The following is a 13081-nucleotide window of genomic DNA, read 5'->3' as shown; positions in this document are numbered from 1 at the left end:
ATGGTGTATATAGCTTTGAGTATGATAATTATAATATTTAATGGTGTATATAGTTTCCATTTTAATTATAAAATGGAATAGAAGCTTTAATTTGAATTGGTTGATCTATAATGCAGGAAAATATTAGATTATTACGGAGAGGAGGGTTTGATCAATGGCCTCAGAAGTTCTAATCAATCAATAATGACTTATGACTTTGAGACTTGTTCTTTGATCCATGAGACTTACAATATGACTCCATCTGTATATATATTTGAAATTCATTATTGTGGTTGTACTTTTGTACTTGAAATTTAAAGTTCGTTGAGGCGATTTTGTTAAAATTAAAAAATTGAATGTGTAATCGTTTTAATTTTAATGACATTGTATTAATTTGGGAATTATTATATTAAAATGATAGTAATGTTAGTTTTGATTATAATATAAATGTTGAAATTTATTTTTACAAATAAACATATTTGATAATATATTAAAAATTCTTGAAATTATATAATAAGTATACTTTTAATTAATAAAATAAAATAAGTTTGTTTTAATTATGATTATATATGAGATTATCTTTGTAATGTTTAATATGGGATGAAATGTCATGAAATTTGATTTTTGAAATGCAAATATTTTGATATGTTTATTTTTAATTAGTAAAATAAAATTAATGAAAAAACATTAAAAGTAAATTGTAAATATTAAATAATTAATATGATGATTATATATTAAAAATGTATTATTAAATTTTTTTGTTTGAGGAACATTTTATGAGAAAATCTAAGGAATGTTTCCTTTGATTTGTTAATTGTAAATTAGAATAAATTTCATGTTTATTTGAATAAACAACTTCTAATTGTATGAATTATCTACTTAAAAAGGAGAATAAAAACTGGAAAATAAATTAAAATATTGAATTGAATTGAATTTTGTTTATCATGTCAATAATTTGGATCACAGGAATTCTTTTCAAATTAAATGATTTGTGACGTTGAACTACAAATATGGAGTGGGTGCAACAAATAATAATAGACAAAACTTTGAAAATTTGATTTAGGCATGGTTGAGCATTACATTCAACTAAATATTATAAAGTTTGATATTAAATTGGAAATTAACCATATAGAAATATTACAAGTAAAGTGTTTGAAAAACAATAAGATAGAATAAAGAGAATTAACCTTTAAAATTGATGGTTATAAAAAGAGAATTTATTAAAAATATGTCACTTGAAATTAATGTATGTTGAGTAATATACATTAATGATAGCAATATATGTTGAATAATATACATTAATGATAGATTAAAAAAAATAATCATCTATTGAATTTTAATTTTGTTCATAAATGAAACAATATATTTAAGTAGACAAGATCACATGTATATTTAATTTTAAATATAGAGAATTTTATTTTATTTTATTAGTTTTTCTTATAAAGATTTATTCATAAAGTTGAAATTTTGCTCATGATGCACAAAATAAAATTTTTAAAAAATCTAATAGATTAAAAAAATGATTTTAACAATACATCTATTGAATTTTATTCATAAATGAAACAAGATATTTAAGTTGATTTTAAATATAGAGAATTTTATTTTATTTTTCATATTTTATTTTATTAGTTTTTCTCGTAAAGATTTTGTTCATAAAGTTGAAATTTTGCTCATGTTACACAAAATAAATTTTTTAAAAAATCTAAAAATTAAAAATTTAAATAACTCGTAAAAAAATTGAAACTGAAGAAATTGCGCTCGGTTCATGTTAGATCCATATTTAAGATGAATTTATGTTGGTTTTTTAGACTTGTTCACTAAAGTAGTTCTTTAATATTTATTTATTTATCAGGGTTGTTACATTATTGTTTATTAAAATTGTTTTTAATATATTTATTTATCGGTTTATGGCGTATCTTTCATTGAAGTTGTTTTTTAATATTCATTTATTTATGTTTGGTTGATTGTTGTTCAAAGTTCTTTAATATATATATATATATATATATATATTATATATCTATGTTTGGTACATTGTTGTTCATTAAAATTATTTTTCATTATTTATTTATCTAGGTTTATGGTTCTATATATTATTCATTAAAGTTGTTCTTTGATATTTATTTATCTAAGTTTATGTTTAAGACATTATTGCTCATTAAAATTATTTATTAATATTTATATATTGTTGTTCAAATTGTTCTTTAATATTTTTAATTTTTTCTTTTTATTTATTTTTTCTTTTATCTATGTTTGGTACATGGTTGTTCATTAAAATTATTTTTTAATATTTATTTATCTAGGTTTATGGTTCTATATATTATTCATTAAAGTTGTTCTTTAATATTTATTTATCCAAGTTTATGTTTAAAACATTATTGTTCATTAAAATTGTTTATTAATATTTATTGAAGTAGGTTTATTGCACATATTGTTCATTAAAGTTGTATTTTCATTTGTATTAAAAATAAAAAAGCTTCTCTTTGTTTCGAGATGTTAAACATCTCTACTAACAGGGTCAACCACGGGAAGGTGGAAGCTAATTTGCCCCAAAAACTATGCATTGTTGATATGGGGTTGTTAACATATCAACATGCCAAAATAATTTTATTATATTGATTTATGAGATGAATGTGATTTTTTTAATATATTGTTAAGATGGTTGAAAATAATAATCTTATTAATTTGTTGGTTAGAGAAAGTGTGAATTTTTTTAATATGTTGATTTCAAAATAAAATATATTAACCATATTAATTTTTTTATAAAATTTATTAAAAAATTAAAGGTATTATTTCGATTATTTTATAAATTTTATTAGAAGTTTATTATATTATTATTCATATGAGGTTTTTATGTTTGTGATATTTATTAAAAAAGTTAAAATAATATAACATCAAAATAGAAATAAGAAAATAAAATCAAAATAATATATAAGATTAAAAAAAGAAGTTAAAAATAATACTTATAAAATTAGATATATAAATATATTTTTAATTAATATATAATAAATAAATAAATACTTCAACAATATAACCTAAAAAACAATCTCATTCAAAAAACATACATTCATAAAAATACATATAAATATAAATAAACAAATACTACTATAAGCAATCTTAAAACTTCATATAATTAATCAATAATAATTTAATATAAATACACACTACTTATATTATTATATAGTAACAATAATAACTACAATAATAAAATACAAAAAATAAACATGCACTAATAAAATATAAAACTAATAAATATACATATCTAAATCTAATCTATAACAAATAAAGAAACATTATTGGACTCACATAGATACACAATTTCAAAACACACATACATCTATGTCAAAACCACCAACATGCATATACAAATAATTTCAAATACTCAAAGCAACATACAATTTGAAATAAGAAAAATTCAAATTAACAAACGTAATACAATTTCAACTCACAGTACAAGCATTATGAAAACCACCTACAAATTTTCAAAGCACACCTACAAACATGAGGTAAAAATCATTTCAAAGAATTACAGCTACTCAACACAACATACAATTTCAAATTAACAAACATAATACACTTTCAACTTAAAATACAAACGTTATGAAGAATTCAACTAAATAAATGAACACCTCATACAATTTCAAATTAGAATACAAATTCAATCTATCAAACAAACAAACATTTCTAAACAATCATACATACAATTTTAAATAAGAAAAATTCAAATTAACAAACATAATACAATTTCAACTTAGAATACAAATATTATGAAAACCACTTATACACACATGCATATGCAAATTCAGTTAAATACAACATACAATTTCAGATCAACATACAAATCCAATTTATCAAACAAACACACATTGCCAAAACAACTTGCATACAAATTTTCAAAGTACACCTATAAATATAAAGCAGAGATCATTTCAAAAAAATTGAACTACTCAACACAACATACAATTTCGGATCAACATGCAAATTCAATTATCAAACAAACAAATGTTGCAAAAACTACTTACATACAAATTTTCAAATAACACATATAAATATATAACAAACATCATTTCAAAGAATTTCAACTTAGAATACAAACATTATGAAAACCACCTATACACAAGATGCATATGCAAATTCAATTAAATAAACAAACACATCATACAATTTTAGATAAACATACAAATTCAATTTACCAAAACAATTTATATACAAATTTCCAAAATACACCTACAAACATGAAGTAAAAATCATTTCAAAGAATTGTAGCTACTCAACACAACATACAATAAACACAAACATTATGAAGACCACCTATACACACATACATATGCAAGCTCAATTAAATAAATAAACACAACATACAATTTCAGATCGACATACAAATCTAATTTATCAAACAAACACACATTGCCAAAACAACTTACATACAAATTTTCAAAGCACACCTACAAATATAAAGCAAACATCATTTCAAATAATTTGAACTACTCAACACAACATACAAATCCAATTTATGAAACAAACACACATTTCTAAAACAACTTACATACAAATTTTCAAAACACACCTACAAATATAAAGCAAACATCATTTCAAATAATTTGAACTACTCAACACAACATACAAATCCAATTTATGAAACAAACACACATTTCTAAAACAACTTACAAATTTTCAAAACACACCTACAAATATAAAGCAAACATCATTTCAAATAATTTTAACTACTCAACACAACATACAATTTCAAATAAGAAAATTCAAATTAACAAACATAATACAATTTCAGATCAACATACAAATTCAATTTATCAAACAAACAAACATTGCAAGGGCAACTTACATACAAATTTCAACTTGGAATACAAACATTATGAAAACCACCTATACACACATATATATGCAAATTCAGTGAAACAAATAAACACATCATACATTTCGGATCAACCATCAAACAAGCAAACATTGTGGAAACAACTTACATACAAATTTTCAAAGCACACATACAAATATAAAGCAAACACCATTTCAAATAATTTCAACTACTCAACACAATCTACAATTTCAAATAAGAAAAAATCAAATTAACAAACATAATACAATTTTAACTTGGAATACAAACATTATGAAAACCACCTATATACACACATACATATGCAAATTCAATTAGCTAAATAAACACATCATTTTAACTTGAAATACAAACATTATGAAAACCACCTATATACACAAATACATACACAAATTCAATTAGCTAAATAAAGACATCATACAATTTCCGATCAACATACAAATTCATTTTATCAAACAAACAAACATTGCAAAAACAACTTACCTACAAATTTTCAAAGCACACACAAATATAAAGCAAACATCATTTCAAATAGTTTCAACTACTCAACACAACCTACAATTTCAAATAAGAAAAACTCAAATTAACAAACATAAATACAATTTCAACTTAGAATACAAACATTATGAAAACCACCTATATAAATATACATATGCACATTCAATTAGCTAAATAAAGACATCATACAATTTCAGGTCAACCTACAAATTTAACCTACCAATCAACCTAATATATAATATATAATTATTTAATTTAATTTAATTAATATACAATATAATTATAAAAAAAAGGAAAATAGAAAAGAAATAAAGTTAAGACAAAAAAAAATTAAAAATAGAATTTAAATTGCAAAAAAGAAAAAGAAAAAACTAAAATAATATAAATAGTTTGCTTATGAAATTATTCAGTGTTTTTATTTTATTTGCGAAATTATTGTGTGTATATAAAATTTCTCTAAGCCCTTTTTTAATGCACTGAAATATAAAATTTAATAATTCAAATATAATTAATGATGATATGAAACAGTAAATATGTATACCTGAAATGTATTTTGGTATGTGTAAATTTAATAAAAAATAAAATGAAAATGAAATGTATTTTGGTATGTGTAAATTTAATAAAAAATAAAAATGAAAACGAAAACACGGAAACAATAAATACTACACAACTCTAAGGAGAATGGGGCCCCATCCTCCCTAAAGCATTTGGGAGAGGTTTTACCTCTCCCACAAAAAAATATACTTTTATTAATACTTATATGTACATAACCCTGACATTATTACAAAGAAAATCTCTGAAAAAGAGAATGACAATGACTGTATAGCTACGTTCATATTTTTTTGAATAAACATATAATTATGAACCATTCCTGGATGTCAATCTCTAAGTAGACCTGCAAAACCAAAAAGTTTTCAATTTGTAAGAATAATTATTATTTTCTACATATAATGAAAATATGCATTTATGTGCAGTAAATTTTAAAATTAATTTTTAACAATATTTTACAAAAAAAAGATTATTGGTTAAATTGAATGGAGAGCCAGAAGAATTTAATGTGAATTAAGAGTACGGGAGCAATATTGAAATTCATTTTAAAAAAAAGAGTTCAAGGATAGTCAAAATCTGGGATCCTAAAAGGGTTTCTTTATCCTAAAAGGGTTTCTTTGCGGGGAGGATGATGCTCTGGTCGAATTAAAAAAATTGGAGACATGCCAGTAAATTAAATTAATCCCTATGCATGGAGCAAACATAGAAAGAAGCAGAGGAAGAAGGATTTTCCATATGCAGATTGAGTTCCAGATTTGAAAGCAATGTGACCCAAAGTTACTGTTTAAAAAATATATATTATATATATAATCACAGTTAAAACATAATTAAAAAAAATAAAAAAATAATGAAGCAAGAGCCAAGAGTTTTTAAAGTGAAGAATTAAGAGCTGCGGAGCACTAAGTAGGATTTGGTGATTTTCTTTGTTTTAATCAAATTGAAGCTCATTAAAAAAAGAGAGTTCAAAGAGTCAAGATCTGGAAGCCCAAAGGGTTAGGATTTACTTATTTTCTTTCCAGGGAGGATTGTTCTGGTGATTTTCAACTTAACCAATATTCCCTAACCAACGATATACAAATATGTGTAGTTTTTAATTGTGAAACTTATCCTATCAAAACACTGATTTCAATTTGAATTATGATAAAATAAATAAGATTATAAAAGTGACTGCACAGTGGCGTTAAGAAATGCCGGAAAATTAAATTAATCTCTGAAAATTTAATTTAATTCCAACAGGGTTAAGCCAACGCATACCTGGAGCTGGAGTTGAGACTCGTTATGGCTTTTTTCTAGGGAAGAGCTCCACGAATAGAACTCTGCTTTTTTCTGTGGAAGAACTCTATGGACAGAACTCTGTTTTTTTCCTTGGGAAGAACTTCATGGACAGAACAAAGAATTTTGTTTAATAAAAGAATTATAGCACAACGTTAAATCTCAATATAGTATAAGAGATTGATTTTCATAGAAAAAACACAACAATTATAATACCTGAAACCAAAAACACTTGGGGAGAGGCTCTCCCTGAAATGAAATGAGATGATCCAAATGGAGGCCTGCCTGAGGCCTCTTCCTCCTCTGTCACATAGACCCACATGACTCAGACTCAAACTCCAGACCACACACACAGACATGACACACACAGACATGACATGACTCAGACTCAAACTCAGACTCAGACTCAGACTCAGACTCAGACTCCCAATCCCCACAGACAGACAGAGCGAGCAGGCGATGGACAGAGGAGGAAGAGAATGCTAAATTTGGGAGGGTAGATGTATATATACCCACTTCCTTTCAACGCATAGAAATTCTGCCACACTGTATTTTCCTACAGCCTCCAGATTCGAGCAATACAGACACTGACATGCCTTTCCCTGCTCGGACAGTCCCCATTCCTGTCTTAGCAGAGTAGCTGAACTCGCTAAAGAAAAGTTTGTTACCAAAAGAAGAAGCAATCGATTTAAAAGCTTCCATTCATTCATCCATCAAAATCTGTTGGGAGACGCAGAATGCTTTGTCACCTCTGCAATAATCAGCAAACACAGAATGAGACTAACTCTTGAAGCATGGGTTGTCAGAAATGTCCAACCCAAATTTTACATATGACCACACAAAAAATCCGAGGGGCTATTGAAACCACACATTAACTAAGTGAGTTCTCTCACTCTCAAGATTCTAGATTAATTGAACAGGCTTTTTGGATGTGCAATGAAAAAGAATCATTGGCCTGAAGCTATAATCAATTTTCCATTTGATTCTACAAACTTTAAATCAATCTCTAACAGAAAACCCATGATATGATAATTATAACAGACCTGTACATGTAGATGTCCTTCCCATGGCCTAACTGCCGTTTGCAGAGATAGAAAGCGCTGAGAAAATTGGTAATAGGAAACACTGCAACATTTGAATTTCTCCCGGGTGGCGATGCAACATCCCGCATTTGGCTTTGATGTTGTTTTTGAACAGGGTATTGCACAGTTTCACGTTCCATACCGGAATGGGTATAGATGTGTTTTGTGCTCAATTTTGGACCGTGGGATGTAACACAAGTATAGCTCTCTGAATGTTCCATTCCACTCTGATAGCTCGGCATTGCAACTACAAAAGGAGAACCAATCAGTATTGTTTCATTTTGCTTTCTAATTAAGAGAACCCAATTGGGGATCTAACCTGTTTTCCTCATGCCAATGAGTGATCCAACTCTGTAACCTTGTTGAATTTTCAGTCAGTGCTACAAACTCTTTCTCCACTGCTAATACAACAGGAGCCCATCTCTGAGAATTCCTAATCAATGGCACACAGGAACCCTTCCTAGAAGGGGAGGCCAATGAGTTGCTGATCCTAAGAATCTTGCTGAATCTTGAAATGCCCAAATGTAGTCACTGTGCTGTAAGCGACACCCAGAGTCCCAAGTATACATCCGCAAATACCTAAAATCATTCATGCTACAGAGGAGGACGCAAATACCTAAAATCATTCATGCTACAGAGGAGGAAGAAAATGCTAAATTTGGGAGGCTAGATTTATATATACCCACTTCCCTTTAACGGATAGAAATTCTGTTACACATGAGCGCCAACAAACCATTGAAGCATCCGAAGTCGAATGCTTTTTTAACCATTAATCAAAGGCTAGATAATTCGCCACCGTTCACCAGATGCAAAGGGTTTACGTCGGCACTATGGAAAACACATTGGATCCTGCTTTCTTGAATCCCAACGGTTCACCACCTCAAATGGTTACGTCAGATCTATGGGAAAAGCATTGGAGCCTGCCTTTTTGTGTTTTCTTGAATTCGGTGTAGAATTATCTTTTTGTTTTTTGTTTTTTTGGGTTACTTCTTTCCTTTTTTTTTTATCTAGCTTTTTCAGATTTCAAATCCTCGTACTAGGTAGTGTAGATTCATCAAATAAGTAAATTTTTATTTTATTTTATTGGTTAAAGTTATGGATTTTTTTTTTTTAATTTGCAAAATAATTTTATTAATAAATTAGTAGAATGATAAATATTTTACTGGTTTTCAACATTATATATATATATATATATATATATTTACTGGTTGTAGATGTCGTATCATGCACATGAACTTCTAAAAATCTAATTGTAGGTAACCATGGAGAAACACTACAAACTACTAGAAAAGACACAATATGTCATTTGATTTGGTGATAGTATGTGTTTGTTCGCAAAGCTATTGCATCTTCCTTTTGGTGTAGATGACATAGTTTCTTTCCCTAAGTGGTTCAACTAAGCATTACTTGAAAGAATTACTTATGTGAATCATCTAGGTGGTACCTACTAGGGTCACTTCTTTGAATTGATCATGCATGTCGTATTAGTCATGCATCCTTTAGTTGGCCCCCACACAACTACAAAAAGTTTACTCATTTTGTTACCACTTGGAATCTTGCTTGAATTTTCTTCAATTATAGATAGGGGTTTCAACACTTAAAAATTGTGATTTTTATCCAAGCATACCTTTGGCCTCTAAGATATCAATATAGGTAATTCAACTCTAGTTTGTGCAAATTTCAAGTTCAGAGTTTGTTGAACCAATTTTTGTTGATTTCCCTCAAGTTCTCTTTGATGACACTTTTAGTCACACAACTTAATTATTAGCACACTGATGGTATTGATAATTTATGGAGATTGATGCACACCCACATTTCTATGAACAAGAAAAAATTAGGTTTACATCCAAGAAATTACATGTTACAAAAGTAAACATCTTATCGATTTATCCAAAGCATTAAGAACGCACCATTCAAGGTTGATATTGAACCAAGATAATATCATTACATGCTTTCTACAACAATCAGTCCTCTCATGTAACTACTCTTTTTTAGAGATAAATTTATTTCAATAACATATAATATCTTCTCAAAAGGACATGCATAATCATCCAAGGTATGATAGCATTGTCCTAACTCTATCAACACACAACATTCTACTGGTTGTCAACATCATGCTAAAAAAACTTCTACTTGTTAAATTGACTTAACTTTCATGTATGATAAGCATTCATCACACTATCAACACATAACATTGTAATCACTGTGATGAATTGAAAATTTTATGCCACAGTAAAATTCATTGCATTCAGTAATTTATTTTGTTCTAGGGCCAATACAACTCCCAAATTGCTATGATGAGCTTTGAATATGGACAATGAGGTTTTGGAATAATGACATCCAACATTGATCCAAGGATGTCTCTTTAAAACATTATGTTGTTTTCAGATCATAGGCTAGAAAGGTGAGGTCATATAGGTGATCCATTAATATTTTATGGTATGCATTTTTAGGAAGGACAAGCACACCAATCCTCTTTCCTTTGATATTATTAATTGTGCACCACATGTTGACATCATGCTACAATAATTGCAATGATTGTGTTGGATAAATCCAATTAAATTTCACCCTAGATGAGCATCCGACTAAAATGGCCTACTTCCAAAAGATAGAAAACCATGGAAATCCTCTTTCTTTTCATATTTTCAACTACACACCACACTTCTCTATTATGCTACACTTACTACAATTATTGTGTTGATTGATAAAGAATCCAATTAAATTCCACCCTATATTAGCATCCTAGGTTGACCTACCTCCAAAATATAGAAAAACATAGAAATCCTCTTTCTTTTCATCTTTTCAACTACACACCACGATTTTCCATTATGCTACTCTTACTACAATAATTCTATTGGTTGATAAAGAATCCAATAAAATTCCACCCTGTATTAGCATCCTTTGTTGGAACTAATATATTTTGTTCAAGTTACCTACACCCCATGATAAGACAAAATGAAACTTGTTAGACTTCAAAAAACTTTATAGTCATCCTAGTCTAAACTTGAAAATAGGGAAAAAGAGAATGGAACCAAGAACAAATCACTAATTTAATATTTAAAATAAAATAACACAAAAACGTAAAATCAAAATATCGACATCCCAAATACACAATGATTAAAGAAATTTTTTACGTACTTATAAATCAATGCCAAAAATAGTTGCAAAGGAATCCTTGAGTTCCATGAATATAACTATCTAGCACCTTGAGACTGAGAAAATATAGATAATTTCTTAAAAAATATGAATTTGACCCTAAATATTTCACTTTGTGATGTCAGATTAATTTGTCAAATTAATTCGTCTAATTCAAGGATCCACAATTCATATTGCATTCACTAAAGTGATCATATGACAATGTTGACATATATAGGATAAAAATGTATTAAGCCAAGATAATATCATTACATGAGCACTACAAAAATCAATCAACACAGAACATTGTAATCATTGTGATGAATTGAAAATTTTATGCCACATAATAAAAGTCATTGCATTAAGTAATTTATTTTTTTCCAGGGCCAATACAACTCCCAAATTTCTACGATGAGCTCTGAATGGGGACAATGAGGCTTTTGAAAAATGACTTGGACCATTGACCCAAGGATGGCTATTTAAAACATTATGTTGTTTTCAGATCATAGGCTAGAAAGTTGAGGTTATATAGGTGATCCATTAATATTATATGGCATGACTTTGTAAGAACGACAAGCACAACAAGCATCTTTCCTTTGATATTATTAACTATGCACCACATGTTGACATCATGCTACAATAATTGCAATGATTGTGTTGGATAAATCCAATTAAATTTCACCCTAGATGAGCATCCCAGGTTGGACTAAAATGGCTTACCTCCAAAAGATAGAAAAAACATGGAAATCATCTTTATTTCATGTTTTCAACTACACAACACACTTTTCCATTATTCCACAATTACTACAATTATTGTGTTGATTGATAAAGAATCCAATTAAATTCCACCCTATATTAGCATCCTAGGTTGACCTACCTACAAAAGATAGAAAAACATAGAATTCCTCTTTCTTTTCATCTTTTCAACTACACACCACAATTTTCCATTATGCTATTCTTACTACAATAATTGTGTTGGTTGATAAAGAATCTAATTAAATTCCACCATGTATTAGCATCCTAGGTTGGAACTAATATATTTTGTTCAAGTTACCCACACCCTAGGATAAGACAAAATGAAAGAAGCCCTGGAGATTGAAAAAAGGCCGAGCAATCTCAATAGAGAGGATGGCTAGAAAATCAGTAGTTGCTGGGTCTCAGCACTCTCTTCCTAGTCGTTTTCTTCCCTTCCTCCCTTCCTGGCCTTTGTTCTTTGAATATGGTAATTTTTTTTTTAATAAAAGAAAAATAATTACTTGAATATTGAAATTAATCTAAGATTTCCAATTGAAATAAACATTTAATTGAATCTAAATATTTAAATTATTATAGTTTATAATATTTATATATTTATTTATTTTCGTTAAATAGTTAAGACCTTTTTTAACTAACTATTAATTCAATAAATTTATTTTATATGTTGATATATTTATAAAAATTTTATTTTATTATTTTTAACCTCTATGTAATTTCATATATCCCCATATAAGTAGTTTCTAATATATATATATATATATATATATATATCATTAAATAGTTATGACCTTTTTAGCTAACTATTAATTTAATATATATATATATATATATATATATATATATATTTATAAAAAGTAAAACCTCTGGATAACAAATCCATTTGACTTCTATTTTAATAATTAATATTTTAATATTTAGTTAAATTAACTTCTTTACTAAGTATGGTTATGCCCCTGGTCCT

The 13081-nt window shown here is 27.5% G+C and overlaps 2 protein-coding genes across 8 annotated transcripts in view; one reads left to right on the top strand and one right to left on the bottom strand.

Moving 5' to 3' along the window:
- Positions 1–394, top strand: part of LOC149261164 (uncharacterized) — a 57792-nt gene extending 57398 nt beyond the window's left edge. For all 7 annotated transcript variants that reach the window (XM_089421831.1, XM_089421824.1, XM_089421836.1 and 4 more), the window contains one exon: positions 117–394. Coding sequence is in view for 2 of the 7 variants with exons in the window: in XM_089421836.1 (XP_089277962.1) it covers positions 117–127 (11 nt within the window). In the remaining 5 variants the exon portion in view is untranslated. The remainder of the gene's footprint in view (positions 1–116) is intronic.
- A 5468-nt stretch (positions 395–5862) lies between these two features.
- Positions 5863–8952, bottom strand: LOC149261163 (FCS-Like Zinc finger 10-like). The gene is made up of 5 exons (XM_089381231.1): positions 8549–8952; positions 8191–8476; positions 7364–7898; positions 7130–7250; positions 5863–6221 (listed from the first exon to the last, which is right to left on the bottom strand). The coding sequence occupies exons 1-3, from the start codon at positions 8559–8561 to the stop codon at positions 7850–7852; spliced, it is 348 nt and encodes a 115-aa protein (XP_089237357.1). The 5' UTR covers positions 8562–8952; the 3' UTR covers positions 5863–6221; positions 7130–7250; positions 7364–7849.
- Positions 8953–13081: the final 4129 nt, after the last annotated feature.

This window comes from Pinus tabuliformis, chromosome 6, assembly GCF_031772625.1.
Source record: "Pinus tabuliformis cultivar Carrire ecotype Pingquan chromosome 6, CPIR1, whole genome shotgun sequence".
In the NCBI taxonomy this organism is placed as follows: domain Eukaryota; kingdom Viridiplantae; phylum Streptophyta; class Pinopsida; order Pinales; family Pinaceae; genus Pinus; species Pinus tabuliformis.
The sequence above is the reverse complement of the archived record's forward strand: the minus strand, read 5'-3'. Positions and strand labels throughout refer to the sequence as shown.

Coding starts and splice junctions, on each gene's coding strand:
- LOC149261163 (XM_089381231.1), bottom strand. Junction 7,899..8,190: donor AAGGACATCTACATGTACAG/GTCTGTTATAAT, acceptor TGATTATTGCAG/AGGTGACAAAGCATTCTGCG.